This window comes from Plutella xylostella, chromosome 18 (assembly GCF_932276165.1).
Source record: "Plutella xylostella chromosome 18, ilPluXylo3.1, whole genome shotgun sequence".
Lineage (NCBI taxonomy): Eukaryota > Metazoa > Arthropoda > Insecta > Lepidoptera > Plutellidae > Plutella > Plutella xylostella.
The window spans coordinates 641,417-661,137 of record NC_063998.1 but is presented as its reverse complement, the minus strand read 5'-3'; the positions used below and the strand labels follow the sequence as shown (position 1 = coordinate 661,137).

At 40.3% G+C, this 19,721-nt stretch overlaps 1 protein-coding gene across 1 annotated transcript; it reads right to left on the bottom strand.

The window, feature by feature from the left end:
• Positions 1–11,608: 11,608 nt before the first annotated feature.
• LOC105396719 (insulin-like receptor) lies at positions 11,609–17,235 on the bottom strand. Its single transcript, XM_048627477.1, has 7 exons — positions 16,953–17,235; positions 16,347–16,566; positions 15,857–15,997; positions 14,755–14,960; positions 14,257–14,403; positions 13,758–13,920; positions 11,609–13,548 (listed from the first exon to the last, which is right to left on the bottom strand). Exons 1-7 carry the CDS (start codon positions 16,976–16,978, stop codon positions 11,674–11,676), a joined length of 2,778 nt encoding a protein of 925 aa, XP_048483434.1. The 5' UTR covers positions 16,979–17,235; the 3' UTR covers positions 11,609–11,673.
• Between the last annotated feature and the right edge of the window lie 2,486 nt (positions 17,236–19,721).

Sequence of the window (19,721 nt, the reverse complement as noted above, 5' to 3'; positions counted from 1 at the left end):
GCACGTTTCAGGGTAAACTTGGACAAACAAGCTTTATCATCTAAGCAGCTTTTCAGGTCAAGTGGTCGGAAGTGATTGTTTCATTGAGCTCGCGAATTATTTTACAGTAATTAATCAAACTGGCGGGATCCTTGCGGAATCATAATAAAGAAACTTTCAGATAAGACAAATTGTTCAGCATTTTGTTCTGTGACTAGTACTCTGAAGGAGTTGTAGAGTAACTTTGTGAAGTTCCTACTTTTAGAGTAAATAAGAGTTATATTTGAACTGCAACAGTGAGTCATGATGTCTCTGTGAGTGTACTGTGATCGTTGACTCGAAAGTCGATTTTGTTTGTTGACAAAGTTGTTATTAGCAAACTTTATCTTTGACTGGAACGAAACAGTTACCCACTCTAACGACGTGACAAGCCATCTGAAAATTCGGTATACGTACTTATTGCTTTTATTTAAAATCTGCCTTGAAATCTGATAATTGTAAAACCCTAACTATGTATTATTGATTTTCTTATCATTGTAAGTTAGACTAGATATGCAATAATGCAATTAGGTCAAATGTACTGCTCTAGACAAAAGCCAAACAAAGAGCGAAATATGGCTTCGGATAAGGTACAGATTTTAATTTGATTTTTGAATTTTTTAAAATTAATTTTACCTATTCAGTTATTTGTTCTTTCATAGGTTCGTTCGGTATCGTTTGCTTTCGTCTAGCTAGGGTGGAACTTATACTGAATAATCACCTTAGCAAAAAATAAGTCAATAATTCCATTTAGCATTTGTCATCAATCAGTACCCTGATAAGTACTGAATTCAGTTCAGAAATTGCACTGAATAATTACACAAATCGGATGCAGTGGGTTGAATGCCGTCTGTCCAATAGGACTCTAGGGACAGTTTCATGCTCGTTTCTAATTGGCGAGTTCATTGCAATCAATGTTTGCATCCCCGAATAGAAGTGTTGATACGTTACTAATAATACCAGTTAACAAAAGAGATAATTATCCACCACCTGTGCAGTTTGCGTGACAGTTTCAAACTAAACATCACATAGGAGTTGAAGAATTAGAACTATATATTTAAATTATGTATGTAAGTATATATATATTATGTATTCATAAGTATATTTTTTACGTTTATTTTATGATATTATGTATAAGTAAGTATATATTCTAGTATTAAACAATAGATATTAAACAGAATTAAACTGTTCTTATTGTCTTTCGCACTACCTATCATTTTCTCCGGGTTCCGCTCATCTCGCATAATCTTTATTGACCAAAACTCATTTCGCATAACTCGTATGGTCTAAACTTTTTTGGCCGAACCATCACTTTGCCAAGACTTATGTGGCATAAGGCTCGTTTCGTCTAAAACTCTTTAGGCACAATCTTTAAACACCTAAGTTTCGTTTGCTCAAATTTATGTTCGTCTATACCTATGTATAATCTTGTTTCTCCTAATGTTATCTTAATAAATAATATATTAAGTATGTAGTAAATGTACAAATTGTGGTATTTTTCTCCTACATCCCGAAAATCACGATATTGTATGATCAAAAAATCGAAAGTTAACGACCAATATAATTATTACAAACCCCATGAGATCGAAACCTAAAAATAGGTGCGACGACGAGCAAAGCGAGGAGGAGCGTGTTAGGTGCACATGTTCATCAAAACCAAAGCGGAGCGCAGCGAAGCGGAGCGGAGCGCAGCGAAGCGGAGCGGAGCGTTTTCCAAACAGCGGAAACAATACAAGGCACCAGTTTACGCTATGTAGGGAGACGCTCCGTCAAAGTTAAAGGCAAACGAATATTATTACTTTGTATAAACCTATGCCATAGCATTATTAGGCTATTCAAGATTTGGCCATACCATTATTAGGCTAAACAATGTTATGCGAAATAACTTTTTACTAAACGAGATTTATGCCATACGATTTTCGGCGTAACGAGACTTTGACCAAACGTTACTAATATGCAATACGAGATTAGGCAAATAAATCTTATGCCAAAAAAGGTAGAACCATTTTCTCCACAACGCCCAAGGTTAACTGGAAGAGAATGCTTTTAGCATTAAGTTCGCCTATGTACAAATACATTTATGTGCAATAAAGAATTTAATAATAATAGTAATAAGAATTCGACACATAGAATGAAGCTGCATTTATTGCTGGTTGATTAAATATTAACCGTGTGATATATTACTCTATTGCAAGTTCATTTTTATACCAAAGAATTTAAGCATTTCGTATTAAATGTTTTGAAGCTAAAATTACTAAATCAGTTGCAATGCGATGCATCTTATTTCTCTGTCTGAGGTTACCCCTTCGTGGATTACAGACTTCAGCATGATGTCTGTCAATTTGTGGATGTTGCTCCCTACTATCCCATCCCTAGCAGTTGAGCTCAACTTGACAAGTTGTTAGGAACATCAACTTTCTTGCCTCAAAGTTGGTGGTGCGTGTACCTAGTTGTGATAACGTCGAGCGATCTTGTACGAAACTATATTTAACACGAAAACATGTTTATAAGATATAATATAAGTCGGGAGCTTTCGTTAGAACTGACCCTTTTATCCCCTAGGGAGAGATATAATGTTTGACCAGGGTTATTATATTATTTACCGCTTGGCTCTGTTATTTAATAAACTCGCCTATTTATTAGGGTTGCAAATAGCATACGGCTCAATAATGTTGTTACCAAGCAGAACTGGTGGTTTAGATTATAAATAAGTATTGACAGTTACTAAAAATAAGCCTCCCGAGTCCCGAGTGACGTATAAACATACGTCCGGCGCCCCAGTCATCAAGTGACGCAAATGACGCTACATATACCCGAATCCGCGTTGTTCTATGGGCTTTTTAACATGCTGAGTTTCGTCATTAGCCACGTCGTGGTCTAATGTGAATATATTTTTTTTAAATATGCCAGTTCCTTGCAGAGTATGGCTGAGTTAACTATAATGGACCGGCCCTGATTCTCAAAACAAAAACCTAAGTCGTGGCTGCGGGCTGTGAGCTGTGACCCAATTGATCGCGAGTTCAAGCTCTCCGACTAATCTCCACCAGACGGGGTACACTTTCATCAGTGCTCGAGGCAAATATTTTTTTTTATATTACACCTCCCCATCCCCACACTCCTGATGTACAAAATTCCTGTTTTTTTAAAGTTTGGTAGGAAAAAATTCCCAACAACTTTAGATAATGGGGTCAAATTAATTTATATTAATAATAAATTTCATACACACTTCAAGAGGTAGGTAATACCTACTGGGTATTAAAGCTTGTCTCCTACTGAATATTTATTTAATCAAGAACTTACTAGGGTGGATTTCAACAAGTCCTAAAAAATCTTCATTTCCGTGGACTTTTTTATCTTTAGGTTTTTTATATTGAAAAAGCGCTTTTATTAAAGTTTTTGTTAATGTTAGTGTTCTTACTTAATGGCTATTAGATAAGTTAAAAACTTAACGAGATACAGATTATCAAAAATTTCGTGCCACGGCGATGACACATGCGTTCACGGAAATGAAATAAGCGTTCCACGGCAATGAAAAAAACATCCATGGCAATGAAACTAACGTCCACGGCAATGAAAGAACTGTGCTATGGATATGAAAGAATCAATCCACTGCAATAAAAAAAAAACTGTGAGGGAAACGCAAACTTAGACAGATTATGTATGGTAGAAATATTTGGATAGATATTGAAACGAAAGAAAGAACGACAGTATGTATAAAATAATAAAGAATGTAGTATGGAATTCTTTAAGTAGTATTATGAGGTTCGTATTGCAACTTATAAAAACGAAATGTTTAATTTCACATTAATATCGTTCACAACATATAATTAACCTTACCTAGTATAACATCTATATTTTCATAAAGTATAATATTATACATGTTGCCAGTGATGACCTACGGTGCCGAGACGTGGTCTTTAGGCCTCTTAAATAGGCTCGGAGTCACCCAGCGAGCTATGGAAAGGGCTATGCTCGGAATATCTCTACGTGATCGAATCAGAAATTAAGAGATCCGTAGAAGAACCAAAGTAACCGACATGGCCTATCGAGTCAAATGGCAGAAATGGCAGTGGGCCGGACACATTGCTCGAAGGACTGATGGTCAGTGGAGCAGAAGAGTCCTCAAGTGGAGACCACGTACCGGCCGCGGGGAAGCACTGGATGCGGGCTGCCCCCGATCGGACAAGGTGGAAATCATTGGGGGAGGCCTATGTTCAGCAGTGGATGTCCTATGGCTGAGATGATGATGATGATGATAATATTATACAGTATACGAACTGTTAATTTTAAAATATATTATGATGTGACATGATCTGTGCTGAATTACAAATCACCGAACAAACCACCAAAAGCACGAAAACCTAAAGATAGGTGCAGTTAGGTGCACATGTTCGTCAACAGTGAAGTGGGGCGCAGCATGTGCACTTAACCGCTCCTCCTCGCTTTCCTTGTTATCGCACCTATCTTAAGGTTTTGGTGCTAGGGGTTTTGATGGTGTTGTGGATGTTGATGGATTTTACACAGATTACGTGATATGATAGAATATTTTATGAGCTCTATGCTAAATGAAAGTATATTTTAATTGATATAATAATATGAAATGTATTTTATCATCATCAGCCTATAATCATCCACTGCTGGACATATGTCTCTCCCAAGGAGCGCCACAACACTCGGTCCTCAGCCTTCCTAATCCAGCTACTACCGGCTACCTGCCTAAGCTTGCACATTTTGACAGCTATGTCGGTAACCTTAGTCCTGTGACGATAATAATACTTATTTTGTGATTGTTATTAATGATAAATGATACATTTAGTTTTTATACATCGCGATACGCGCCCGTTTTATCGAACTGCAAAAAAAGGTAATTTGACAAGTCCTGTAGGTAATTTCAGTGATCGGTATTATTAACTGTATTACAAAAGATGGTACCTAAATATATTTTTATTTGCCTAATCGTACATACCATGGCGATGAAAACATATGTCACGGAAATGAATAACATGGCCACGGAAATGAATAACCTGGCCACGGAAATGAATAACCAGGCCACGGCAATGAATACATATTATTTTACAAGACATGGCGATGAAATTTTTTTCATTACCGTGACTTTTTTTTCATTGCCATAGCAAATTTTGGCCACGGAAACCACGGAAATGAAAGCATGGCGATGAAAATCAAGCCATTAAATATAAATAACAAAAAATGTATTTACTATTCGAAGAAACAAACACTTTATAAGATGAATATTTTCAAAATGCTTTCTTTTGAATGCTTACTCAAGAAGACAAACTTAATTTTATAGAAGTTATATCTATCCACGGCGATGAAAGAAAAAATGTCCAGTGACCAAAAACAAATATAATTTTCACTATAGCGCGAAAACGTGGACACCTGTGTACCTCTTTCCACGTCGAGTAGTTAGGCAACACTTGTAAAAAACGATTAGCGCACCGAGGGGGGGACCCAAGTTCATAGATAAAACAATATCCTTGATCATGTTTAGGTCACGGCGATGAAATGTAGTTCTGGGACACATGAATTTTCACTTACCGTTCGTTATATTCTTTATTTATTTGAATAAATGTATTTCGTAACAATACTTTAACTATTAATGTATCAAATGAAACTAAGTTTAAATCTAAACACTCAATATTTTTTCATCAATGAAGAATAATACAAAACGAGATGACCTGGGGACAAACACGGCAATGAAAGATTTGGAGGTTTAATATTTTTTTGTAAAGTATCCATTAATCCTATTGATAAAATATTTAGTGCTTCATATAGATTACTATTCCACATAACCGAAAAAAAATATTAGAAAATTAGAACTTTGTTTTTTAGTACCGATTTCATTCATGCCACGCAAATTTTGGCCGCGGGAAATTCACCCACTAATTGGTATCTTGTACTCTACAAGACCTGCTTATGTCGATCACTGTAGACATTCTACCCTCGTTCAAGAGCTAACTTAATTCCTGTACCGTGGAGTGAATATCGAAATCAGAATTCACTTGCACATTTCCTGTTTGTTTACGTTTGTTTGCTGCTAGGTACAGTCAGCCAAATAGATATGTATGCCCGCCAGTGCTCAATCAGTCTCTCATATTAACGACAGTACACTCGAGAGCAATGAAAAGAAGCATCCAGACCAGTTCAGCTTACAAGATGCCGACTTTAAAATAATAGTCTTATTTTTTCACACAGTTAATTAAAATTTGAAATAAATATTTAGTTATTTACGTTTTTGGATCGTCAGAATTATACTAGGTAAATTCTGATGCGCTGTTAAATGTACCTACTTCAATACAGTAAACGGCGTCATTAAACTGGCCTTTTCCGTTTAGGAGTAATTTGATGATTTTCCCAGTGGACCTTTTTCTTTGGTCGCGAGTATCAATAGAGCTTATGGGTACATAATAAGTCTAACTATAATTGGTGGCTTTTAGGATCGATCTATTAGTTCTCAGGGAATATTTCTATCTCTTTTTTTGACTGTACTTACCTACATAAAGTCAACGCTTTGCACCAACACATGGATATTGGGATGCTCACTATTGTAATGAAATCTCAAAAGGGGTAGTCAGAGATAATTCAAAGTTAGAAAAACAGTATATGGAGATGCTGGAGGTGGTAGAGCATCCCCATGAAAAGGGAGGATCCTCCGACCAGGCCGGGTGGTGTGGCCTGGCGGGCAGCTGCCCAACGGTTAGCGTTGGGGATTTCTATACATTGTGTATATTGCAGCGTAGGTGAGAAACTTCGAATGCGCGATGTAGGATTTCATAGTAATTTCATAATAATCTGTTGATCTTCATCTGAACTAGTGGCTAGGAGTCCGCCACATCACTCCCCCACTGAGACCCGAGGGCGATAGTCTTCAGTGCAGCCGAGAGTCTTGATTGCCAGCCAGTGCCGCGTAGTCCGCAGTGAGTCGGGACTGTGAGTGCGGTGAGGAGTCCCCAGTGAGTCGGGGTGATGCTGCAGTGGCGATGTCCACGGTGAGTTGGGATGAGCCTGCAGTGGAGCATGGTGGCAGAGTGCTGCGTCGACCAGGAGAGGATGGCTCTGCTTGCTGACCGGCCGAAGTGCAGTGTGCTGTGCCAAGTTGCTGGTGTGGGTCGAGGGTGTGACCAGGCCTGCGTTCGCTGCATGCTGGTGCTCATGATGCCCTTTGAGACCGGATGCTGGCTGGTTGGCTCCAGGGGCTGCTTGCTGAGGGTTCTGTTGCACGGCTGTTGAGGTGAGGAGAGGAAGTCGATGGGAGATGGCGTGGAGGCTGCTCTGCGGATCTTCAGAAGGCTGCGCTGATGTTCTTCACGGGGTCACCACTATGGAGATGCTGGAGGTGGTAGAGCATCCCCATGCAAAGGGAGGATCCTCCGACCAGGCCGGGTGGTGTGGCCTGGCGGGCAGCTGCCCAATATATTGCAGAGTAGGTGAGAAACTTCGAATGCGCGATGTAGGATTTCATAGGAATTTGCGTAGTTCCCATACATCTTCTCTGTATTGAGTTCCGAGCGCCATCTGTTGATCTTCATCTGAACTAGTGGCTAGGAGTCCGCCACAAGTATTTCCGAAGTCGTTATAATTCTCTATCTACTATATGAATAGTAAGTACATATATCTTTTTTTTACTGTAGTCAGGCATCACTAGTACTCCGAACAAAAAAGCTATAGAAGGTAACGCTATCGCTAGTCCAAAACCCAGAAAACTCATCATTCCGAACAATCTCTACCAAGATCATATACCTACTTATTTATACGGCGAAGCATCTTCAACACTCCCCGCTGGCCATTATCCGGGATAAATGAATTAAACGGAAGACTCGCGAGTTGGTCCGAGAAAGTTCCTCACTGTTCCCTCAACAATACCGGGGGGTCACTCTATACAACGACAATCTAAGTTTCGGAGCGCTCCTGCGCGAGCCACGACTCTATCTTGTTGTATGAAACGTGGCGACTGCACGACAGCCCTCGTTCGTTCGTTTTTCGTCAGTATAGAGTAACCCCCGCGAACTTTCTTCCTCCCCCGTATTTGTTGTTCTTTGTGTGCTACATCATTAATTGTGTTGACTGGATCTTTGATACAACAGATTGGGTTATACTCTAAGATAGTATACAAGTGTTGGGAACTATTAAAATAAAGTCTTTTTCCGGATATAAGACGTAGCCTAGTGAAAAAAAACTTAAAGTCCAAAATTTTTATATTTTAAGTCGTCTTATTGGCCAAATTATATAGTAAAAATTGTAGAATAATATTTTCATCCATGCTTAGAATCAATCTCAAAGTAGGTACCTAATAACAAAAATATGCGTAAGCTAAACTCACTTATCACAAGAGGCGTATCGGAGGCAAAATGTAGCCGAATAATTAAGTTTGGTTGGAAAATTGTACATATTTTTCTGTTGGCATGACTGGCAACTTGGACGGATCACGACGTTGATGAGATTCAGCCGTCGCGGCTTAGGGCCGCCACACACGACCGTGAGCTTGCTCGGATCAGTGATAAGTTATTTATTATAGTGCAGAACCATTTCTGTTTCATCACTCTCATAATCCCAGGACAGATGACCGACAAGACAGGAGAGAGCAAGGTACAGGACCGACTGCTTTGCGTGATTCATTTAACTTATTCGGACATCAGCTTTGTATGGGCTAGGCCACAACACTGCGTTGCAACGTCGCATCGCAAAATTCTGCGACTGTTTTAGAAGTTTTCCCGTACAAATGCTTGATTTATTGTCGCAGATTATTGCGATGCGACGTCGCAACGCAGTGTTGTGGCCTGGCCCTATGTCCTAACCAAACTTCTAACCACAAATTGGTGGCCCCACCTGGGAATTGAAGCCGGAACCTCTGGGTTGTGCAGCTGAGTTTCTACCACTAGACTACAGAAGCTGTTAAAGATTAGAGAGAGTGTGAAAGTTTAAGGAAAACTTACGGTGTCAGAATCTACCGGATGGTCCCGGCGTGTATTGCGGCTCTAAGGGGCGTATCAGGAAGGCTGCGAGAAAAATTGCGTTACTTACTGTTTATTTTTGAAGCAAATACTGTTTATTTACTCCGTTTATTTGATTTACACTCAGTTTCTGTGACTCTATTCAATGATAACTGTTGATTTATTATTTATTGTAAGGTTTTATTGAATAGTCATTTTCTTGTTTTCGATGGGGTGTGAGCTATAAGACTAGGTCATGTACCTATGTAATTATTCAAGAGTGTTTAGTAAAAAAAACAAATTAGCAAAGTTAAATAAAATTATGCAGTTACATTTAAATAGCTTTTCGCGACATGTGGAAAATAACCGAAACTGTAAACTGTTAGTTTTCCGGGAAGTTTTCACGTGTCGCCCGGAAGCGGAAGTGACGATCACTCCGTGGGTTCGCGGTAACTTGCATGCTTTGCACTCTCGGATCCGTGCACATGACTGCAGGGAGACTTACTCCGACTTCATAATACCATTATTATAAGCCATTAAAAGAAATTAACATTACATGAATTTAATTATGACAGGGATTGCATCGCGAACGCATTCACACGAACGAAGTGATTAATGTAAATTTTCTTGCATTAGGAAATTAACAATCAATAAGCAGCAACGCTTATCTGTCTAAGATGTGTCAGATCCATACAAGTTATATCAAATTTAGCCAGATAAGATTAAGGATTATCGCTTGCTAGTGTTCGGTGGTGGTAACCTCGCTAGTTCTAGGAATATCTACTGCATGCAACATGAAGGCTAATAGTGCACAATGCACTAGCTCAGGTGAGTGCTTCTTGGTATTGTTGAATAAATAATTAATTCAGATTAATGTGTAGCTGTTTGATCGATGGTTTCGAATTAAGGTAAGCGTCCACCTTTCAGCATCACACGCACCGGACGAATCGCATTCAGTATTCTTTGTATAAGAATTCACACAAGTGCGTCCACTTCATCGACATTGCCGACGCCGTTTCAAATCAAAGGCAGGAGCATAGTCAGAGTTACTATAACCACTTCACTATAACTATAACATTTACAGCTCTCCTATATTTTATTTATGACTAGGAAAGTGGTTCAGCACTAAAAGGGCCGCCGCACTCGCTAGTTCACTTTCCAATGTCAACTTGTAGAAAGTTCTTGATAATCGATGCCCTAGGCCGACCACATTGTGCCACGATTAATTACCTAGAAAGAGATTCCAATCTATCTGCCTTAAGGGCTTAGCCAGTTTATTTATAGTCCGATTGTGCCGCGGTTAGGGCAAGAGGGTATCTCCTTTGTGAGTTTAATTAGTATCTTATAACAAGAAAGTTTCCCAACTTGGTTGCGCATAAAAATTTGGAAATGGATTCGTATCATGTTTATTGAAAAGATATAATAATTCAATCCCATTTGTATTGGTAGATTAATGTTCTTTACAGCCTTATTGACGGAGATAACTTCAAATAAACTTTCTAAAACAAATTGAGCATTTCCACTTCAATAAAATATTATGAACTTCTTAAAGGTAAACAGAGGATTTATTAGCAGTGAGTACTTACTTACTTACCAACACTTTAACTGGGTCAATCCTTACACGAGGCAGTAATCAAAAACTCATCTTTCACGAAGAGCAAGCACCCAAGAGTCCATAAAACTGAAAGTTTAAAAAACTATCCACGTCATCTTATCTGTACTCTTCAAGCTCCAAACATGAGCTTTGAAATGGATCAAAGAATTTAATGTAATGCTGCTGTAATGACACTTTGAACTGACTTCAGCATCTTCTCCATGGGTTTTGAGACGTTTGGGACAAAATAGGTGACTAGAGCCACTAACCTAATTACAATTTTATTAGGGTTCCTAAATCTTTGCTTACCTTTTGCAGTAGGGAGTACTTATCCAAGACCCGATAGATAGAAAAATATACTAGAAACACATAATTTGAAATTTTTAAAATTACTTAAGTATAAATGGTTCTTTGATTTGATGACCGTTGCCGTTACTTACCACTGAGTTTACTGGCTTCGGACAATAAGAACCTCCTCCTTTTTTCGAAGTCGGTTAAAAAATAATATGATTTTCCATAAACATAACATAATGATTCGATCCTTCAATCCGTCCGGGAAGCGCTGCCGCCTGCGCCTGCGCCGGAGCGCCTCAGCGGCGGATCCGGGAAATTCAACGTTCCTAAACGATTGCCAATCGATGCACAAATTATATGCACAATTTCTATTTCCGCGCGACATCTGCGTTTGTCAATTTGGACAGATCTGATTTGCGGCTGGTTAGTGGTCTGTTATTGTGGCGGTTGAGTTGCTGTCCTATTAGTTTGTGTGTGCTGTGGTTGGAGTTATCGGCTCTTTGATGGACTCGAAATTACTTGCCAGTTAAGTGTCTATTGTTAGATATCTACCAAAATATCTACCTTAACGTCATCTTACGTTTTCCAGTTTTTACTAATATAGGAATCACTCAATAATCTAAGTACTTATATGTCGTGAATGTCGTGATAAATATTATCTAATAACTAACTTCTATCGAAGGGACGTATAATAAGTTATAAGTACGTATAATAATTAACTATATTAGAGTAGGAAAATTAAGATGACCTTGTTCATTAAAGATATAATTTATTCTTTGGCATCATAAATATCTACATCATAATCACAGAAAAATCCCACTAGTCCTCAAACAGATACGTTTCCGTCAGCGGAATAGAATATATTGTTGCGAAGTCCGTCATCATGATGGCTGGCGGCTCGCTCTCATTCCGGAACTCCGACGTGGCGTCGAGCAGCATCATGTGGTCACTGTACCTCACCCGGGGCCTGTAGAGCCTCGCAGCCACAGACGAGACCACACAGAGGAGCACACCTACAAGGATACCACTCCACCACCAAGACCCCGCCTTTGCAGCCTTCACAACCGACACCCAGTCAGTACATGTGGACGAAGCTAGGGACACCGTGCAGACTCTCACTTTATACTTGTGACTGTCCACAAATCTTACTAGGGCCTCCAGCCGGTCAGCACTTACACACCAGGCCTGCGGCATCAGGTTGCCTATCTCACTGTACTTGCGGTCAGGGAACACTTGCACCGAATACGCTAGCACTGGCCCGTTCGATATGACTGGACGTTGCCATTTGACGTAGATCTGGCTGTCTTCGTTGACGGCAGCTGAGTCTATGGACGCGTAGTCAGCGTCTACTGAAGGGAAGGTCCTGATGACGGACCTGGTGGTGCGGCTGCAGTGGGTTCTCGTGCATGCTCGGAGACGGAAGCGGTAGTCGCGATACGGAGCCAAACCACCTACCTGATAGTCTGTTTTGTTCCCTCCTATATCAAGTGCTAAGGTCTTCACGTGAGGTCCTAAAGTAGAATTGAATTTGACAATATCCTCTTCGAAGTCACAATCGTTTGAGTCTCCGCACAAATCGAAGTCTTCCTCCAGCATCGCCCCTTTGGTCACTGAAGACAAGACTCCGCACATGGACTCGCATCGGTCGTCGTATTCTGGTGGGGGCTTCAAAACTATGGCATGTCGAGATTCGCCATCGTTGTCGTCTTCCACTGAAGTGTCGACACAATGATTTCGAACTTGCGCATCTTCGTCACTTATTTCGATAAGTCTGACATCTAACTCATAGTGCGTTATATGCCTTTTATAGTCTTTGTGATCGACCCAGCGTATAACTGCTGCGTCTGATGAATATGCAACTAATTCCGTAAGAAACGGGGGTGCCGGCTTACCCACAGGCGTTGAAAAGTTTGCTATAGGGCTTCTTGAGAGGACTTTCTTATTCGAATCGTAACTTTCAGTTTCAATGCATATTGCGTATGTAGATGCAGGTTTCAGAGAGTTTAATTCAATGGTCCTAGTATGATTGCCATTGTGCTCTGCATAGATGGCAAACCACTCCAGTTCACTGCAACTTTCTGGCACTACAATGGTCTGAGCAGTTGGGGATACCCGTACATACAGTATTGAATAATGTAAACTATGATCATCAACTTGAGTAAACTTTACAAGAGCGGAAGTTTCGTTGATGACTTGAATCGTGAGGCCGACGTCTGTTTCGTTGCAGCCACCTGCGCTGTTTCCATTCATTCCTGGTGGAATGTCTATTTCCAGAGGCTCAACTGGAAACTTTTTCTTCAACTTATTTATTTCACTGGCGCATAGCATAGGGTTCCTCAGAACCTTCAGGGTTCCACTATCTACTCGTAAGTTTTTCGTCACGTTGGCAGTAAATAACGATTGTAAATTGTCCATGTCGTCAATTACTAAACTGTATTTCTTATCTTTAAGAACTCGACCACCGATTCTTTTTAAAGAATACAAGAAGTCTAAGGATATAATAGAGTTGGTACCGTAGATATAAATGAAATCGGACACTTCTTCTATTCGACCCAAATACAATCTCAACTCCTCGATTCCTCCCGAGTCTTTCTGCAGTGTTCTTAGGTGGATAGTGAGAGATCCATTTATGAATTTGCATTTTTCGGCTAGCGCAATGTCTCTCAGAGTTATCACATTCTGACTACGGCAAGTCTGAAACAAAGATGAATTAACACGTACAGGTACTTTAAACTTAAATCCCTTTTTAAACGTTAAATAAACAAATGTCCATTAATTCTTCTTTTTTCTTGTGTGTGCCTCTCCAATACTGGAGGTTGCCGGTTAGCTCTGAATACTCCTCTGTATTCCTCGCCAACGACCATTAATTAAAGATTTGAAATTATTACTTTATATCTACTCACATTTGGGCAATTCGGGCACGGCAAGCACGTGAACTGGTCATCGAGCTTCACTTTCTTGAAGTCCACGGGACACTTGAACACGCAGCGGCCGTCCCAGGGCCACCCGCGCAGGTTCATGCACTCCTGATAGCTCACGCAGTATTTATTCGCTTCCAGTATCAATCTGCGAGTATTGACAGTCGGTTTAGTTCTTATTACAAAACGACAAAACTTCATCCGTAAAATTGTGGCCAGTACCTAGTTGGAGTATCGAGGGATTGGGTTATATACCATGTAGAGTGAAGAAACAGATAAACGCAGGGCAGCATGGAGGGAGAAGAACATGGTACAATCGTCAGTCACTGACTGACCAGGGTGCGCCGGACTTTCATAAGGTAGAGTTGACATCCTAGATGTCAGCTCGGGAATTGGCATATTGGAACGGCTCCTTTTGTACCTAAGTACACCTTACTCTTTCAAGTAAATATGAATACTCGCACTTAGATGTCATAAAACTCACGTGTGCCTAGGGCAGGCTGACACGCAGAGTCTGTGGTGCGTGTAGTGGCGACACACAGAGCAGTCAGTCGGGTTGGTGCGGCGGCACCCGAAGCACTGCTCGTGGCACTGCTCCTTGTCCGGCCCGGTCACGTAGCGCTGGCATCGCCTGATTGGAAGTTGTAAACTATTACACTCAGCGTTAACGGTATTAAATTTAAGCCGCACTTAGCCTATGGATGTTATACAATACACGAATTTCGTTTACACTGTCTATAAGGTCAGGTAAGGTAGGAGGAACTCCAGAAGATAAATATTTAACTCTTATGTACTCATGTCATGATGTCATGGTAAAGTTTTTCGATTGTGATTTCTAGTTTATTCTCCCATGGTGCTCCTCCTATAGTTTTGTTACCTCTCCCTCCCCACCTGACCCCACTATAAGTTAAGAACCCCTCATCAATAATCACAAGTGCACTAGTTTTATGAGTACAGCAGTCCAGTATCCTCGAATCCTCACCTGTTATTCCAGCAATGATCAGTGTCAGCCCTAAGCGTGCACCGACAGGACACATTGCATCTAGTCTGCCGTCCATTAGGCAGCAGTACGTGGCGGGCCTTGGGCGCGATGGCCTGCCAGTCCACGGTGTCCACGTAGCAGGTCATCGGCCCGCCGCCCACGATCACGCCGCCGCGGTCGATCTTTATCAGGCTGTGGAGGCCGATCTGGGAAGAAATAATCTACTTATGGTTTTGGTAACAAATACCAGAGGTGGACACCGGGATGAAAGGTTGGCTAGTCGGATATACGTAAGGAACCGTCTCCGAAGGCGAGGAAATCACGACGATACTATTTTTGGGCCACGCATTTCTATATAGGTACTCTCATAGAAGGTGTCTCCACATGGCGATATTATTAAAGTAAAAGTAAATTTTACAAAGTAGGTAATTTCGTCATTATAAGTATTGGTGTCATGAACTATTAGCAGTCTATTGAAAATGTTAAAAATTTACGCAGATCTTGCATAATTTCTTTGTCTTTTATGTAGATACAACATTGCCTAAGGTTTTTTGTGTTGTTTCTCTTGTTTCGGCAATTATTCGGGTTGTGGGTGTATAGCAGGTTGCATTTTAAAATTAAATATGAAGATGCATCCTTCTTCGCTAATTAGGACCAAGGTCTACATGTACGTGCACAGATATTTAGCGCTTGCGATGATTTAGCACACCATATTATTATAATTATGTAATATTCTGTACGAAAACTAATTATTAAATTAAAAATTTTGTGATTATCGATGGTAAAGTTAGGTAATTAAATGATTTAGCAAAATGAAACTCGAAATTAAAATAGCTAAAGCGTTTGATAACTTTTACTGATTTTCCTGTGGTAGGTAGACTATTTGTGTGGTCGTATAGAACATATTTTCAGCATTAAATCCATCTTTTGTAAATAATATAAAGTTTTTGAATTGAATTTGTTTATGAATTTAATAAATAACGCATTTAATCGCTACAACAAATTCCCCCTTCATTTACACTGCATTCAACCCCTTGTTCTATCACCCTCAATAATTGTGAAACCTATAGCTATAACCCTCGGCTATGACCTCAAACCCCACCTGCGCCAAGTCCTGCAGGTCATACACGATGAGCGCGAAGTCCCCGTAGACCTCGTCTCCCCTGATCCGCGCCAGGCTCGGGAACAGCTGCCCGAGCGACTCCAGCCCCGACACGCGGTACACCAGCATGTAGCCGGTTATCTGGGAGGGAATGGTGGTGCTGTTACTCGTAGGCTTTATGTCATCATTAGACAAGTTTAGGAGAAGTTAAAGTTGTTGTAATATATGGGAATTCGTGACTGCCTAGTGTGCGGGCTCCTATACAACACCAAACGGTTCACTGTCTGCCGCAACCCAGGCTGCTTAGTGCGCGCGGGGTCTTAGGTACTATTTGTGAAGGAAGTCAATTTAAAACGATCATAATAATACAGCTTACCTACTGCCGCTTCCACAACTGAAAAAAGTGCAACAGTAAAGTTGCAGAGACAGCGCATTGATGGACTAAAAAGCTAGATGCCGATCCTCAGACCGAAAACAACAGTAAACCTACTTCCCTCAACTGCGGGAAGCTAATCCCACTATAATCCTCAGGTCTCTGCCTCTCCAGCAGCAGAATCTTGAGATTCCCCACGATGACAGTGCACCCACGCAAGCCGTGTAGCGCCTCCACGCTGCTGATGTACTGGCCGCGGCAGACTTCGGACGGGTGGTACGGGTCGCTGCCGAGACGCTGGCTCAGCGAGCAGGTCAGGGTGAGCAGGAAGATGGACCTGGAATGGGACATGTGTGGGTGAAAATTGTGTAGTAAGTGACTCGTTATTAATCTGTGGTAATACCTAGTAAGCTTTCCAGCAGTTCCAGTACTTTTCTAAAAATAACAAACTGTAATAATACAATATACTTAGGTGTTAAACATTATTAAATAATAATATATATTTTAACGATCTTTACCCAGGGATAAAAACACTGCAGTGACTAGCGAGAAAGTTGCCAAAAGTTCATCTGTAGTAGGTACCTATGACTGTATGCTGTACCGACTGGTGACAGCGTCAAGAGACCCGCATTAGATCCCGGGTTGGGGCAGATGTCAAGGGTCTACCTACAAGATGTGGTGTGCGTGTGTGTGATTGTATGTCTTCTAGTAAATTATCATTACCAAGTCACCGTTTTCGTCGCCGCCATTTCACTTTAGGGAACAGTTTCGACTTTTTCGAGCTAAACTTTTTGTAGTTTTTAACTTTGTGCATTCGAAAGCGAGTCTTGAAGATGCGTCGGGTGATGAATTTCAGGTAAAGGTTGCTTATGGGAAAACACATTGTGGCCAGTGAGTTCCCATGACTTCTCTTTGTCCTCACCAAGTGATCAGTAAACTGTTTAGTTTAAACAATAGTCCAGGGTTTGTGTATATCCATCGTACGAAGAGCTAGGTCTTTGTATTCTTCAACAATAGATAGTTGAATGAAATACCTAGGTTATCATGTTTCCATTTGATTGAATATGCCTTGTACCCACATAAGGACTTAATGTAAGTACTTATAATATAAAAGAACTTAAAGATTACTTAGTTAATCGCTATTTCACTGTGGTTAGAAACACCATCACTTGTGATTTTCAGGCATATAATTATCGTTCACGATAAGATGTGGCCAAAGGGTTTAAAATTATAAGCACGGGACTTAGCAAAATATCACTTTTCGCACATCACTACAGGTATTGTAGGTACTTTGTACGTCAAACACGTCAACAGTAATAGGAAATACACTTTCAAATAAGTCTCTCCCATTGATGAGCCGGGCTTGAACTGATTGATCATGGAGAAATGATACACCGTTTGATCTTAAGTTGATTCAATTGGCGCCGTAATGACTTCAATCACGTTTACAATTTTAGGTCTTGACCCCTAATCAAGCGCCGAGATACAGGGTGTTTATAGTAATGTATCTATCTACCTACTTATAAGGAATAAATGCTGACCGGCTCTTCTACATTCTATAGCGCTTTTACGAGATAAACCTACATGGTGGTATAACGAGTTCTCGATTGGAGAACTCCAACTAGCGTATGTAGCGTGGGACGCCCTCCATTTCGTGGGACAAACGGGTGGCCGGTTTCGGCTGATGGAGGAAAGAGGATGATTACCGGCTGCTGATGATGATCACATGTTATTCAGCAGCCGTTGACATGGACCCGGTAGTTATCCTAAAGCAGCCATCGGTCATATAACGGCCTGGCTAACTGCCAGCAACAATACTTGCAAATATGTATAGGTTGGTAAGTACATACTTAATATTATTATGTAAGTAGTTCGGTGCTCAACTGCCCAAAGCTCAGTTTCTACTGTAGATGGACATAACTAATACCTATAGGTAGGTACGACAACTTATAGGTAAGTACTTGTTATGTTGTTACCTATGTGTTATAAATAATTCCTGACTATCTAAGCCGATTGAAAGCACATTCCGTTCCATTAAGAACCTACTAAGTGTAAATGAACACGACCTATGTATAAAGGTTAGTCGAAGAGACAAAGGCCAAGTGTCAAGTATATTTAACGAGAGAACGAGAGTTATGACGCGTGCCAAATGGAAATAAGGCGGAACGGTACAATCGAGGACTCGTAACGTATCAAAACCAAGGTAGGTAACTAGGTAGGTATTCTGTATTCGTCTTAGACCTTAAGTCGTAAGATTAAGCTTGGTGCATTCATTTTGCATTCAACTATTAAGGCTCCGTTCCCAGTGAGCATTGGGCAAACTGTTTGCCGCCGCCGCCGATTGAGTGAGCCCTTCGACTTAGCGACAGGCTCAGATTGCGTTGCCAACGTCGCGTCGCAAGACTCGCAAGCAAACTCGGGGCACTTAATTTAAATAGAAGGGAAGGGACCCACTATTTTATTTTATCATATTATAGCTATTCCCGCAAGCTTCGCTTTGCATTAAAAATAATCCCCGTGGGAATTTCGGGATAAAAGGCAGCCTAAACATATATTACAGTGAAACTATAAAGTCCTGAAATTAATGTTTGAGGAACTAAAATTTTCAGGAGCCTGGCACCATTAGAAAAGAAACATAAAAGTCATAACAATTGTTTATGTCAATAGGCGGTTGGCTGTTTTTTTTAATTTTCTTATTAATTATAAGGATAATCTAGATAAAAGCAACAATTTACGCTTGGTTGCAATAAGGAAGATGAAGAAAAATATTCGTAGTCAAGCTAGTGAAGTTATTTATCGAGTTTTAATACAATGTTTAGCGGAACATCAAGCTGGACACATTTTGTCGAATTTGGAGGATATTTACGCTCGTGCAACGTCTATGACGGGTATGTAGCATTGTACAAATTGTAATAACTAATTTTTTATTAGTACCAACGCTTCGCAACGTACCATTTATCGATAAACCTAGGTTTAGAGCCCAAGTCGAACATTGTTTACATACCACTGATTGTAGGTTTCATCTGGTTTCAGTTGAGTCAAACCTTAAGGTTTGAAACCATTTTGATACTTGAAGATATATGTTTGTTTACTTACTAAATTCACATTGTGTGAATTTGGGGGGCATTGTGTAACGCAAAAAGATTTTTTTATTTTATTTTATAGTTATATCGGACCAGCGTGCCAAAGAGGGCAAAATATGGAATATTTCTAACTCCTGGAAGAAACAGAACTGGCCGTCCAAAAAGAGAAATTGATGTCTTTACTATGTGTGCCCTTCGTCAACAGATCCAGTTTTTTTATACAGTTAAATAACGTTATCTAAATAAATATTTATTGTTTTCACTATTAGCCTTCATTTTAACACCTTCTAGCTTGTATAAGAGCTTTTTTTGTGGATGGTAAGTTGTTTTTAAATACATAAATAGGTAGGAAGTTAACAGGCTAAATTTCAAGTATCAAAGTCAGTTATGTTTCGCTATATAGGGTTGC